The following is a 16,138-nucleotide window of genomic DNA, read 5'->3' as shown; positions in this document are numbered from 1 at the left end:
ACTGGGGTTAGCCGTGAAGGCTGCTCTGTTAGAGAAACAGGGGGCCACAAAAGACGTGGTCCACTGCCGATGTGTCCGTAGTCCTGAGCAGACTCTGAGGTGACTCCACCCCTCGCAAGCATGGCACTTGACAGAGGTGGAGTTGTGGTGTAGTCGTCTCTGGCATAGACAGCAGGTGTAGGTTTCTGGCCCTGGGTTTGACTCGATGCCAGCCCTGAGTAGGAGAAAACGTAGCGAATGTAGCCCTATGGACGAAGAACTTCTGAGATATTTCGCCGACCTAAACGGGGTTAGATCGCCGAAACAACAGCCCTTGGTCGGGTAAACCCGAGCCATTCCGGTACGTAGAACCGGCTGCCGTGGGAATGTACATGAAATTATCGGTATGATTGATTAAATATGATACTTGTATATCTATACTTTTGACTCAAGGGCGTTGAAATATCTTGTAAATACCGCATCAATTACTGTTTTTGAGCTTTTAGTTTGAGCGTTTCTATTTGTATATATTCTTAAATTTAGTTTTTCTTTTCGGAATATAATCTGTGGTTCTGCTTCATCTGTCGCTGGGTTTGCGTTAAAGTCATAAATACATATAACCACAGAATAAACAGTATACAGAAGACGCATGTCGACTATCGAACCAATTTGAATTTATGGCACGAGCGGTGAGGCAAGCAAGGGTATCACAAGCGGCGCTGCCTCTGTTACTTTAGCAGTATTTTCACTCGGCTGGCGCTGTTAATTCCATCGTCGCTATGACGACCAGATGTTAACTAACTTCGTTTTCCATCACATTCAGCGTTGCCGTTTTGATACAATTGTATAATTTTTAATACTTTTTTTTCTAAATTGTAATATCTGATACTATTTTGTTCCCAAATGCCGTATTTTGATACTTTCGGCTGGCAGAAATGAATTTTTAAAAACTATGAATACTATTTCTAGTCTAAAGGCAAATATTTTTTTTTCTTGTTATTTAAAGTCTCACAATTTATATATAGATATTTATAAGTTTGATTTGGTAACTCTTATAAGGGAAACACAACCCGGAATTTCTTTGCATCCGCCGCTGTTATAGGGCCCCTAAACTACACAAAAATATTACGCAATATCGGGCTTGCGTCGGTCGTTTATGTGGTGTATGGGGTCGTTTTTATTAAATTGCACAGTTATTGCGCTAAATTAAAAATTATTTTGATATTTTGCTCATGCTTGTGTTATTGTACAATAATTTGTGTTGCGTATGGCGACAACTGGAAATTTGTAGTCTAGTTTTGATTTTGGTGTCCAGATCGTGCTGTAAAATATGGATAAAAGCGTAGAAAAAAATTATTTTTTATTTTAATTTATTTTTTTTTACGTTTTAAAGCTGAAGCTAACAAAATATACAACGCACATTCATATTTCTTGCACATATTTACTTGAGCAACGTTTCTTCAAAATAAGGTTTGCGCAATTTTATGCTGTAGTAATTTCCACAATATTGACTTGTACAAGTCTCGGGTTGCGCAAGGATTTTGTGTGGTTTAGGGGTTTGTTTTTCGTTATGCAAATAGGCAGACAGAAGCAAGAAATATAATTTTTTTTTATAACTATGGATTTAATTATCAAATTTTATTTATTATTTGTTTTTTTTAAATAATAGTTTAACAAACAACAGTTTTGTTTGCTTTTGATACTTTTTCTGCTTGGCAACTGATAAATTTTTTTCAAGCTCGCGGCAACGCTGATCAAGATGTGTGTTTGTGGCGAGATGTTAACTTCATGCCATTCATAGTGGACGTGATGTTAACTGCTCTGTTCCGGGTCGCCATGTTATTCATAGTGGTCGTGATGTTAACTTCTCTGCTCTTGTCCGGGTTGTAATATTACGTCCGCCGAAGAAAAATAAATTTGTATGTGGTGCGTCTTCTGTATACTGTTTATTCTGTGATATAACATACCATCTTTTGTTTGCAAAATGGGGAGCTAAATTCATTTGTTCGGCATTTCCTCTTACTCTCGTCGTCTCTTTGCGCAATCTTGTATTAGCTCTGATCCAGTACTCAATGAACTTAGAGGTATTTACACGAACTTGCAGGAAGGATCCCGTACTCCAAAATCATGTAAATGAGAGCGATTTTTGAAGAGTTGTGTAGAGAATGAAGTTGCAAGATTTTACCCGATCTTTTTTTGTTCCCGTACTTTTTGCTTTTACTCACTTTTTACTCTCACTTCAGAGATTGATTTTGCTGTTTAACATTTTTACAGGATTTTACACGAAGAGACATTTCATGGATCATGGATGGATGGATGGATGGATATCATCCATACATATGTATATTATACCGCGTAACTGACATAGGCTGCCAAAAATTTGATTTGCTCACATAAGCTCTTTGCTCAATCCTTAAAGTGAAAGTACATACCATCCATTGCGACAGCGTCACCGCCACCGTCACCATCACCGTCAACGATGCTTATGCGTCAAGTTACACACAATTCGTTTGACATTGCGTCCGAAAAATCCTTAACTCGCTGATACTCTTGGCAAAATTTGGATTTTACTTTTTCACTTCTTCCGTTAGGTTTTCCTCCACTAATTTCTACATTTCGTTTTTCCATAAATATTAAAATTTTCACAAACTGGAGAAATTTACGTTCAAACATGTAAACAAAACACTGAATAGTTGTCATTTAACGCAATCGCATAAGCAAAATTGAGAGTTGAGCTAATTTGTGCGGCACCGTCACCGTCAGCTTGTTCATGTAACTTACTTCATACAAATACACCGAATCAACATTTTTGACAACTGCCGGTGACGGTGACGGCGACGCAATGCACGTTATGTACTTTTACTGTTATCCATTCGTCCTTAAATATACTAGCCATAAATGCGATTGCTTTATAAAAAAAAAATCAATTTGGAATATGAGTGCTTTTACTCTCTAGAAAATAATTTATGCAACCTCACATACGCGGTTTTGCATTACCTTAATACGCGGTTTTGCATTTTGCTGATACGCGGTTTTGTACTTTAAAAGACGATATATTAACGTATGTTCATCAGTTATCAACGGTCCTAGTTAAAATGATTTCAGTATTTTTTTTTTAATTTTCGCCTTGCTTTTTTATCAATAGACTACTAAACCTATGCCCTAAAACCATCTACGAATATCAAAACCAGTTGCAACAAATGAGTTCATACATATGTATGTATACATATATTTAGTTACAAAGCCGTATGTATAGCCGGAGTTTGCATAATCGGAAGTAATAACCAATTGTACTGCATATGCCTAAATATATGCAACCATTTGCAATAGCACAGGGCGCCACCGTACCATCCTGCGCAATGGCTCATCGCTTAGTAGAATTAACAATAACAATCGCGCCGTCAAGCTTAAATAGCGGCAAATCAGCCCTCGAAATTTTCTGCTGGGATATGCGTTACAGCTTCGCAAATTTTACCCCTACCGAAACCAAAGAAATTTGCTGCTGCAATACACTTTGCAATTAAAAAAAAAAACCGTACCATCCTGCGCAATGACTCATCGCGTAGTTCCTTACTTTTCCGCTGTAGTCTTTGTGCATTTTTAGGCGCAGTGCAAATTCGCAGGGTACACTTGATGATTTTTATTTTTTATACTCGAGCGCACTTGTGCACAAGGGTATTACAACTTCGTTCACATAACGGTTGTTTGTAACAGGCAAAACGAATCGAGATAGATATAGACAAATGTATACATAAATGATCAGAATGAAAAGAGAAATCGATTAAGCGGTGACTGTCTGTCCGTCCGTCCGTCTGTGCACACGATAACTCGAGTAAAAATTGAGATATCTTAACGAAACTTGGTAGGTGCACTTCTTTCTGGCGTAGGACGGATGGTATTGAAAATGGGTGAAATCGGACGATAACCACGCCCACATCTCATATAACGGTAATTTAGATAAATACAAAATCTTCGATAAATCAGTAAATATTAAAGCTAATTTATTCAAAATTGACGCTTGCAACAATTCTTTACCAAGAAATACGCTTATGGTAAAATTTTGGAAAACGGGCGTGGCACCGCCTACTTATGATCACATATATGTATATCGTTAACCGTTCTACCAATTTGTACCAAACTCGGTGTGGTTATTGTACTTGCCACACAGAAGCAAAACGTTGAAAATTATTGAAATCGGACTAAAATTACGGCCGCTTTTCATATAACGGTAAATTTCAGAAATACTTGAAACTTCAATATTTCGAAATTTAAGGACGCTAATTTATTCAAAATTGATACACCCCGGCTTACCATGTAGCGGTAGCTTTCGGAAAGATGAAAAACGTATATTTAATACTTGCGCCGGGTATTTAATGTTCGGCTCCGCCCGAACTTAGACTTTCTTACTTGTTTTTCATTCCGTTATTCGAAAAAATTTTTTTTGGTGTTGCATTTTCGACCGTTTTTTTTTGCAGCTCGAAAACATTTTTATTGCATTTATGCATTTATGATGCATTTCCGAACGTTTTTTTCGCAGTTTGCTTTTAATAAGGTTTTAAACAAATTAGCAAATTAATGTATAGAATTAACAATAACAATCGCGCGTCAAGTTTAAAAAGCGGCAAATCAGCCCTCGAAATTTTCTGCTGGGATATGCGTTACAGCTTCGCAAATTTTACCCCTACCGAAACCAAAGATGTATACACATCAAAAATTTGCTGCTGCAATACACTTTGAAATTAAAAAAAACAACCGTACCATCCTGCGCCATGGCTCATCGCGTAGTTCCTTACTTTTGCGCTCGATCCATTGTGCATTTTTAGGCGCAGTGTTACAAAAAGGATACGCATACACAAGGTTGCAAATTCGCAGGGTGCACTTGATGATTTTTATTTTTTTTTCATTCCGTTATTCGAAAAAATTATTTTGGTGTTGCATTTCCGAACGTTTGTTATTGCAGTTCGCAAACATTTTTATTGCATTTATGCATTTAGGATGCATTTCCGAACGTTTTTTCGCAGTTTGCTTATAATAAGTTTTAAACAAATTAGTACGTTAATGTATAGAATTAACAATAACAATCGCGCCGTCAAGTTTAAATAGCGGCAAATCAGCCCTCGAAATTTTCTGCTGGGATATGCGTTACAGCTTCGCAAATTTTACCCCTAGCGAAACCAAAGATGTATACACATCAACAACTCTTTAATGAATTAAAAATTATTAAAAATTATTATTGGCGTTAAGACGCGTCGATTGATACCACTCTCGAACTTTTTCCGTCCATTTTGACCTGGTTCCGCTAAAGTGCACTACTACCCAGTGCTGAAATACAGTGCAACGCCAACGTGGGACTCCAGCAGAACCTAGGAATGGAGGTAGAAAGACCAAACGGCGCTGAGGCATTTGTTTTTGGCGACGAAAATTCAGATCCCGATTAAAAATGAGAAGAATTGTCTGAGCTCAGTAGCTCTGAAAAAGCTTGCGAAATTAAGTTAATATTCGACAATATATTTTTACAAATAAAACAAACACATAAACCAAATCGAATTGTATTTTTTAATTTGGTTTCATGTATTTTTGGACATTTCGCTGCCATCTATTCACTTATTTATCAATCATTAAGAGGTTAGAATAGCGGTCAGAAAAATCACTAATTATCGCGATATTTTCTCAATAGTTTCATCGCTAAACTCACTTGTACATCACCAACTAGATGACATATGTGAGCGAGTCATGATCCAACTTCACAAGATCTGACAAGATGAAGCAAAAGAAAAAAGTACTTTTCGGGCTGATGTTTGTAATTTCGGCACCATGTTATTTTCTGTGAAAAGTAAGCAAGGAATATGAAGACGAAGCATAAAGAAAAAAATGCAAGCAATGTTGTAGCACGTGTTTGTGCTAACCAATTTATTATTTTTGTACGTGTTTTTGCATCCAATCACCGAGCACTTCCTTTTAATAACATTTGCACAAAAAATTTATTGAAAATCGCTTAATAATCACTGAAATAAACCACCGACAAAATACACATAAAGAAATAAGCAAAACAGAAATAGCAAATTTCAAAATTACGAACGTCACACACTTTTTTCTCAATTGCTATTACAAATGGCCGCTTCTCAACCGGTCAGATCTGTTCTAATTGGATCATGTGAGCGAGTCAACATACGGTAAGGCAAATGCGCCTATGTGTGTGCAAGGAAGGGATGCACTATCACACGCCCGGAGAAGTGGTCACTTTTTTCCCTAAGCCCATACAAAACTAATCGCTAAACTGACGAAAAGTTTTAGTCAGTTTTCCCACTATTCTAACCGATAATCATAGGGCCCTGTCACACGGTCAGTATTTATTGACGTGATCCAAGTATCGCGATTTTTATTGACGGTGTAGCATGTAGTATTGATGGATCGTGGTCCATATCGCAAAATTTTTAAAAATTTTGTAATCTGGATCGCGGATCGCAATACCGTCAATAAATATTGAACGTGTAGCACTTTCAAAACGCGATCCATACATTTCGTCAGTACATCTTGTACTCCCATAATGCGAACATCGAAAACGTATTCGCTATGCCTTCGCTATCGATGCTTAAAATCTTTCAAAACAAATTGAAAAAACTTTAATTAACATTGACAACTTTAAAATAATTGTAGAATGCTTTATCTATAAATTATTCATACAAAATAAAATTATTTTCTTGCGTCATAATAAGCGTTCAGCACAAAAATTATGCAAATACTGACGTGATAAATATTGAACATGTAGCATTCGTGCGCAGTCCATAAATCCATCAATATGGATCGCGATCCAAATATCGTGATAATTACTGACCGTGTGACAGAGCCCAAAGGTCAGGCTTCTTGCAGGGATTGCATGTAAAATCTATATGACGATATATCGCGCTGAACAATATCGATATCGCAAAAATCGATATTGAAAACCTCCCTGCAAAAAACTGCTGACTACATGATTCAATAATACAAGTTCTGAACACATTGAAAACGACGAGCTACCGACCACAGCTTCCAATTTGTCATCTTTATTATCTAAGCGCTTTGTCGATGGCGACATGATTTCTTTGAACGCGACAGCGACATCATGAATATGTATGAGTTTGACATAAAAGAAGAGGAAGAACCTTATCTGTCGCCAGAAAAATAGAAATAGATCTAATCTGGCCACAACCACAGCCGCCGCGTAGCCCGGTCGTCGCCAAAATAATTATCTACATAAGAGTACGTGTTAAAATAATTTGACAGCTGTGGTTTGTAGCTCGTCGTTTTCATTGTGTTCGGGCTAACAAGGTTCGATAAACTGACAGTTGTCTCTCTCGCACCGCTCCCTAAGCAGTGGCACCGTGTTGCTTCTTTGCAAATTTACATAGAAACAATGTAGCTTTGGTGTGAAATAAAATCATAAGCTTTTGTGCAATATGTTTATTTGTATATGCGTATGAAGCATATTTAACTGATGAAAACATAAGCATTGGATGTTTACATCAATCTCATCTAGTCTTATTGTAATTTTGACTTATTTTGCAGTTTTTATACAGCTAAATAGCACATAAATTACGTAATTCACGTAGATATATCAATATTACGGGGAAATCTTTAGCTATTTGTACAACAATTTAGGGGTGTAGCGGAGGGGGAGGGGCGTGCCTCCCCTAACCTCCCCTAAACGAAAGAGGATGGACGCCGTTTTATGAAAAGTCACCCCTCATCCCCCTCCCCCACCTTAAAACCCCTTGGGAGCTGTTTGAAAACGGCGGAAATTTGGATTTTTTCCAAAACGATTATAACCCTCACTACTCTTTTCTCTGTTGCCCAAGAAGAGGGGATGAACGCCTTTTGCAGAGAGCACCTTTCTCCGTAGGCGACCTTCGGCCGCGCTTACGGATTATAACCCTCAGTAAGTAGAATTCTCCTTTGTATGTGCCTAAAGAAGAGGGGCTGAACACCTTTGCAGAGATATTTCGTGGATATTTTTTTTGACAGCCCAGCTCGGAAACTTGCAAAAAATACCATATTTCCGACCGACATTATTAATAAATTAGTGCACAGATATAGTAAATTATATTTTTGTAATAAAGCGTGGACTGTTGTCTATGCCAGATTTCCTGAAAATACATTACAAAAGGAATTTCACTACTACTTGCCTACTTTGCGTACTTTTCTACTACCATTTTCGCAACAAGGGATTGCATTCTTGCCCCTTCTCTGTCCTTCGTAAATGCAACCTTTTGTAAGGGAGTGTCAAACCGCAGCTGTCAATAATTATCTTACCTTGTATTATTGAATCATGTGCTGACCATAGGTTTGTATATAGAGAGTTTACATGAGGCGATCTTTCTGGCGATTAGTTGAAAGCAACAATCGCCTGGTGCAAACGGCCTTTCAACTAATCGCTTTCAATAAAGTTGGTCGGCTGCCTACTTTCGTTCAACTTTTGGTTCAACTAATCGCCTGTGAAAGTTGAATCATGTAAATTCCCTAAAGCAGTGTTTGCATTATTCAACTTTGCGTTCAACAATTGCGTTCAACTCAACGCAGGGTTGCACGAAAAAAAAGTTGAATGGCTAAATGTTGGCTGGCGACCAACTTTGTTGAAAGCGATTAGTTGAAAGGCCATTCAACCAAAAGTTGAATGCAAAGTTGAACAATGAAACACCTTTTTATGGCGAATATTTTGATATTTTTTCATATTTTGATATTTTTAGCCATTCAACTTTTTTTTCGTGCAACCCTGCGCTGAGTTGAACGCAAATGTTGAACGCAAAGTTGAACAATGCAAACACACTTTAATAGTAACAAATAGTCAGTACCAATTTGTACTGGAACCTGCAAATTTTTACTGGAAAATTGTATAATAACCCAAAAAATTTGCAAGAGAGCCCTGAATCGAGAGCGTAATAACACGGGAAAGCTGCGAATTCTTGCTAGTGAAATTTTTACTAGCAGAAATTAGCTAGCAGAAGAAGAAGAAGATGAATGTCAAAAGCTGCCATTTGTTGAATTGGTTAAGCGTAAACAAAAGTAAAATGAGTGTATTAATGATGTACTAGACTGTTTAAGTGCTTGTGTGTAAAGCAAAGAGTTTAAAACTGATTTATAAATAGTAAAATGTCTACAGCAGAATGTCAAAACAGTGCGACAACTGTTCACTTGCAAGTTTTTACTAGTTTTGTGTTCAATAACTTTTCCTGAAAGTTTTCTCTTCTTCTCAATGTACGCTCTATTTTGGTTTTACGCTCTTGCTGCAATCTTTCACTGGAGAAGTTACTATACAAACCGCATATCGGATAGAAACATACACACATACATCAAAAAAAATTACTTTATTGTTAGCTGTGGTGCAAAATAGAGAAGAATTCGGTGAATTTAAAGAAAGAATTAATAAAAATCAATGATTCAATTTGTATATAAAAAAATTTGCTAAAAAACTTTTTTAGCGCTATTTTGATAGAGAAGAAAAAATTTGAGGCCAGTGTGCATAGGCCGACTGTGGAGTCAGTGACTACAGTGCTGAAATACAGTGCAACGCCAACGTGGGACTCCAGCAGAACCTAGGAATGGAGGTAGAAAGACCAAACGTCGCTGAGGCATTTGTTTTTGGCGACGAAAATTCAGAGCTCGGTTGAAATGAGAGGAATTGTCTGAGCTCAGTAGCTCTGAAAAAGCTTGCGAAATTAAGTTAATATTCGACAATATATTTTTACAAATAAAACAAACACATAAACTAAATCGAATTGTATTTTTAAATTTGGTTTCATGTATTTTTGGACATTTCGCTGCCATCTATTCACTAATTTGTCAATTATTTAGAGGTTAGAAATAGTGGTCAGAAAAATCACTAATTATCGCGATATTTTCCCAATAGTTTCATCGCTAAACTCACTTGTACATCACCAACTAGATGACATGTGTGAGCGAGTGAACATACTGTAAGGCAAATACGCCCATGTGTGTGCAAGAAAGGGATGCACTATCACACGCCCGGAGAAGTGGTCACTTTTTTCCCCAAGCCCATACAAAACTAACCGCTAAACTGATGAAACGTTTTAGTCAGTTTTCCCACTAATTTAACCGATTTTACTTCATTGTTAGCTGTGGTGCAAAATAAAGAAGTCGGTGAATTTAAATAAAGAATTAATAAAAATCCGTATATTCTATTTGTATATTAAATAATGAGCAAAAAAAACTTTTTTAGCGCTATGTGGATAGAGAAGAAAAAATTTGAAGGCAGTGCGCTTAGGCCGACTGTGGAGTCAGTGACTACAGTGCTGAAATATAGTGCAAGGGTAACGTGGGACTCCAGCAGAACCTAAGAATGGAGGTAGAAAGACCAAACGGCGCTGAATCATTTGTTTTTAGCGACGAAAATTCAGACCCCGATGAAAAATTAAAAGAATTGTCTGAGCACAGTGGCTCTGAAAAAGCTTGCGAAATTAAGTTAATATTCGACAATATTCGAATTGTATTTTTTAATTTGGTTTCATGAATTTTTGGATATTTCGCTGCCATCTATTCACTGATTTATCAATTATTTAGAGTTAAGCCCAAAATACAACAACGCAGTGGCAGTGGCAGTTTTTAAAATCAGCTCTTACTGCTAATATTGGCAGTCAATGCCGCAGCAAACACAATACGGCGTTGTCAGTGACAGCTTTTTTTGACATTCCCTTTTGTTTGTTTACATTTTTGTTGTTGTCTTTTAGGCTTCAGCGACATGAACAGAAAATGGCTGCATTTTATTTATGTCAAATTCAGCATGCGAAGTTTGCTGCGGTGAAGGCAGTGGCAGTAAATTTAGAATTTGGGCTAAACTGAGCAGTACTGCCAGCTGCCACTGCTGTATTGTGAGCCGCTTCATTGGACACCACACTTTCTAAAAAACTACTGATTTCGAAAAACTGCCACTGCCACTTCCACTGCGTTATTGTATTTTGGGCTTTTGAATAGTGATCAGAAAAATCACTAATCAGTTTTCCCACTAATTTAACTGATAATCATAGGTCAGGCTTCTTGCAGGGCTACTCCCAATTCCTCAGCAAGAAGCCTGACCTATGATTATCGGTTGAATTAGTGGGAAAACTGACTAAAACTTGTCGTCAGTTTAGGTCATATTTGACGCCAAATGTTGTCAAAATAATGAAAACGGGTTGTCATCTGGTGTCATTTGCGTTTGTTGTCATATATCACCACTCACGGTCATATAAAATGACACCCAAATGAAAACGGCCCTCGCCGCTGATGTGGCAGCATTTGACAACCAAATTTTTTTGCCAACACGTTGGCAATTTTGATTTCTTTTGACATGCGAACAGCTGATTCTTGCTACAATACGGACCGTTTAGCTACAAAAAAACGAAAAATGCAGATCGATAGAACTTTTCACGCAGATTTCAACCATACCCAAATTATTTGGGGCAAGTAAAAAACAAACAAATACAACAGGTTGAACTTCAACTTTCCTATTTTTTATATGTTTAATATCTCGGAAACTACTTGACCGATTAGAAAAATATTGACGCCAATTCAAAGATAATTTAAATAGCTTTTTTACGACGTATTTATTATAACCATTTTTAAAACAAATGATTGGTAAACGCTATTTAAAAAATATATATACAATTTCGATTTTTACCACTACTTTCGTTAAATTTTGCCCTATAACAACCTTTATATATAAGGTAATGACTTGTACTTTCTAAATAATATAAATCTCTGTAGCGTTAATAATGCAATTTTCTTTAAAAAAAGGTAATTTAATGAAAAAGTTAAATTTTTTGTTTTTTAGTATTTTTGACTTAAAAATATAAAAAATCAGAAAAATTATGTACATCAACTGAAAGATAAACTAATCATCTTTATTCTGACGTCATTCGTTGTTTCATCGGTTATGTAGTTCATAAGATATTGATATTTCAAAATTCCGAAGAATTTAACTTAATCTCCTATATGAGTAGTCTTGCACTTGCAATCAGCGTTATGTTATTTTATAATAGAAAGCTATAAATTTGAAAAAACGACTACGGCAACAAGTAGCATTTAAATTGAATCTTTTTTGTTATTGCCTGAAAATTTGGATAAATAAGAGCCTTATAAAATTATAACATAACATACCATGACATAAGATAACATTAACAGTGTACACGACCTAAAGCAGTTTTCTAGGTTCATCAGAAGATGGATACTTTTGAAAGTTTATAATTAAGTATGATAGCGACTTTTGGAAGAAGAGTTAACATTTTATGCTATTTTTTCAGAACATAAAAAGATTTTGCACTGTGTTGTTAGTGGACATGAAACTACTTTAAATACTGGTACGTAATCCACCAAAAACAAAACTCGAAAAAATTTTACATAGCGCAATTTGCAAGTGGATTACTCATATCTTCTTAACTTTCTACTTGCGCTAACTAGTTTCGGTAAGGTTGAAATCAGCATAAATAGGTCTATATAAATACATTTTTTGTTTGTGTATAGCTAAAATGTCGGTATTCTACACTTTTTGTAAAAATTTGACATCACATTTGACATCGTAATGAAAACGGAATGTCTCTCATCTGACACCGAAATTTGACGACAGTCTTTGACATGCACTGCCTTATCGACACTTGATCAGTTTTTAAAATGTAATGAAAACGCATTTGACACCAAATGAACAGCTGTAAGATGAAGGCAGTTTATGATGTCAGCGATTTTGACCTAATGAAAACCAGCAAGACCTGCCTATCAGCTCACCTGATTGTGTTATTTCCATCTTGTATATTTACTGAGGATCAAAACGGCATGCAGGTTGATTGTATTGTCAAGGAAGATAGAACAAGACAATCAGCCTTATCATGAGTTTAATTTTCCCCGAACCGGTTTACTTTTTTAGTTTTGGTTTCCATGGTTTTACTATGGGCGGATGACAAATTTTCGGGTAAATTTTTTTTCAGGCGAAACTTAGGATAAGGCAGAAAAGTCAATATAAATAAAAGTATAAAAAAGTCAATAGTTACGTTCCTTATCTCCCAGAAATAGTCAGAAAAAGTCCAAAGTAGTCAGATTTAGTCCAAAAAGCGTTCCTTAACTCGAAAATGACAGCAAAAATGAGGGAGCAACACTCAGTGAGAATGTGTCTTTTCAGTCCGAAGTAGTCAGATTTACTTAGCTTAGGGCCGTCTGCACCATGTCTAGTTAATTCTAACTCCCAGTTAAACACCTTTATCGACGTTATCGACACCCATCATATAACATGTGATCGATAAAGCAGTTAACGTGCTTAACTGAAGGATGTACCTCCAGTTAGCGTTCACTAGACATGGTGCAAACGGCCCTTAGGGCCGGTTGCTCAAAGCCTGGTTGACACTAATCCCCGGTTAAACATCGTTATCGACGTTACCGACACCATGTTATTTGCATGGAGCCGAAAACGTCGATAACGATGTTTAACCGGGGATTAGTGTCAACCAGGCTTTGAGCAACCGGCCCTTAGCATGAGAGTTGTCACATAAGAATCTGTTAAACGGGTTTGCGTGTAATAGGGAATTTACATGATTCTACTTTCACAGGCGATTAGTTGAACCAAAAGTTGAACGAAAGTAGGCAGCCGACCCATGATGCAATAATACAAGGCGGTATCAGTTGTGACAGCTCGATAGCACCTTGTATTATTGCATCATGCAGCCGACCAACTTTAATGAAAGCGATTAGTTGAAAGGCCGTTTACACCAGGCGATTGTTGCTTTCAACTAAAAATCGCCTGAAAAATCGCCTCATGTAAATTCCGTATAAGCGGTTACCCAACGCATAGCAATTAACATGTAGAATTCTGTTGGGTTTTGATTTTTACAATTAAGTATTTTTTTTTATTGATTTTGAAAGTTTCTCCTTCGCTTTGTAGCTGTAAGGGGGCCGGACAGCTCGCCCACCCTGCTCCTACCTAGCTACGCCCGTGGCCACAACCACTTTTTCTATTTTCTCTAGCTCACTGGTCCTTATTGTTTAGGTATGCCTCCATGTCTTACATATAAATAGCCAATATTGGCCATATAAATGCAGATAAAATGTACATATGATCTGAATATGAATTTTTGAAGTTAATCAACAATCTCTACTTAAATAGCCTATCTGAAATTGGGCCTAAGTCCAATCCTTAATACTCCCGGGGAGTTTGTTCTCCCCGGAACTTGTTTCTCCCGAGAAAGAAATCCTCCAATAATTAATCCCCAGGGAGTAGCACTTTCCCGAAAATTTGGGAGGAGGAAATTTGAATTTCAAAAAAGCTGTATCGACACTTTTTTGACAGCTCAACTCCGCCCTTTAATATAAAAAATTGTCAGGGAATTTTTATTCATGATAGGAGGAAAGGAAAAAGTGAGAAAACTCCCAAGGAGTTTCTGTTCAGAATCGGCCGTATTTCTAAACTATAACTGATGGAAATGACCAATTTGCACAACTAAGTTCCAATTCGGCATTTGAACATGGTTGCGCATATTGGACATTTCCATCAGTTAAGCCCAAAATACAATAGCGCGGTGGCAGTGACAGTTTTTAAAATCAGCTGTTACAGCTAATATTGGCAGTCACTGCCGCAGCAAACACAATACGGCGTTGTCAGTGACTGCTTTTTTTGACATTTCCTTTTGTTTGTTTACCTTTTTTTGTTGCCTTTTAGGCTCCAGTGACAACAACATAAGTTGGCTGCGTTCCATTTATATCAAATTCAACATGCGAAGTTTGCTGCGATAAAGGCAGTGGCAGTGAATTTAGAATTTGGGCTAAGCTGAGCAGTACTGCCTCCTGCCGCTGCTGTATTGTGCTGCGCTTCATCATACACAACACTTTCTAAAAAACGACTGATTTCGAAAAACTGCCGCTGCCATAAAAGAGACTGATGCTTTGCAATATACTAACTTGGAACTCAGCCTTAGTCTGCACAAACCCTGGTCTCATCAACGTATCGAGTATTTTGTTGGTAGGCGATACCCTAACTATCGATTAATTGATTTATAGCCCATAACTAAGCGCGTGTAATTTTTATTTTGCCGGTGTTTACTTTAGGAGGATAGGAATATCTGGTGCCGTCTGGGGAACTTGGCAAACTAATCAAATCACAAAACGAAAAAAAATAACTGCAATCATGTCTGCTGCTATGCCAATTAATCCAAAACCATTCCTAAATGGATTGACAGGAAAAGCTGTTATAATAAAACTGAAATGGGGTCATGAGTATAAAGGATACTTAGTCTCCGTAGATGGGTATATGAATATGCAACTTGCTAATACCGAAGAGCACACTGCTGATGGACAAGTCACAGGTAAGACCAAATTGCTCCATTGCGGACGTCGTATTTTTAATTTTCATTTCAGTTATTAAGAGAAAGTACAATAATATCATAGATCTTGGGTTGGCTTTCCTATATGGATGATGGTTAAAGGGGCGAAGGGGGAGGCGGAGTGGCAATTCCTCCCACCCATTTTATATAGGGCATGAACCGTCATTCACAAAAATGCAGCCTGCGACTGGGACCTTAGACAAATGACAAAAGTCACAATTTTTGCTTACGTTTTGCTGTATTTTTTCGCTTAAAAAAGCCTAAATATCCATTTGGGTAAAAGTGCACTTTAGCGGAACCAGGCGTCCAACTACTTTTTGCGTAGGCGGCCTTCGGCCGCACTTAGTGATTATAACCAGGGTTGTTGCGAATATTATTCCAAAATAAAAGTTCTTTCCGGATAATAAACAAACGGCCTGTCCAAATTAAACATATTTGGTATCATATAAAAGAGGACTGAAATAGCTTTTAAACAGAAATAACGAACGACCTCTCTTTATATTTTTTGTATAATTTAATACTAAATAAATGCATCACAGCGCACAGCAGTGCGCGCGAGTGATATACCTGATACAAGGTTTGTTCTATGGTAATTGATCAACATTTTTTGTTGAAATATTTTTCAATATGTGGCTTTCCTCGTTTAGACATTTCAGTTTTAAAGCTATTTAAGTACTCTTTCATTTGATACCAAACTTGTTTAATTTGGATAAGCGGTTTGTTTATTATCCGGAAAAGACTTTTATTTCGGAATAATATTCGCAACAACCCTGATTATATCCCTCAGGCAGTAGAATTCTCCTTTCTGTGTTGCCAAAGAAGGGGGG

The 16,138-nt window shown here is 37.0% G+C and overlaps 1 protein-coding gene across 1 annotated transcript in view; it reads left to right on the top strand.

The window, feature by feature from the left end:
- Nucleotides 1–14,994: 14,994 nt before the first annotated feature.
- The window catches only part of LOC118734310 (small nuclear ribonucleoprotein F), a 25,833-nt gene continuing 24,689 nt past the window's right edge, over nt 14,995–16,138 (top strand). Inside the window, exon 1 of the mRNA XM_036464032.1 lies at nt 14,995–15,293. Within this exon, the coding sequence (XP_036319925.1) occupies nt 15,116–15,293 (178 nt within the window). The 5' untranslated portion in view covers nt 14,995–15,115. The remainder of the gene's footprint in view (nt 15,294–16,138) is intronic.

The sequence above is a fragment of the Rhagoletis pomonella genome, unplaced genomic scaffold, assembly GCF_013731165.1.
Source record: "Rhagoletis pomonella isolate Grant_MI unplaced genomic scaffold, Rhpom_1.0 Rhpom_scaffold_00002, whole genome shotgun sequence".
NCBI lineage: Eukaryota > Metazoa > Arthropoda > Insecta > Diptera > Tephritidae > Rhagoletis > Rhagoletis pomonella.
Note: the sequence above shows the minus strand (reverse complement) of the source record. Positions and strands in the feature narration are given on the sequence as shown.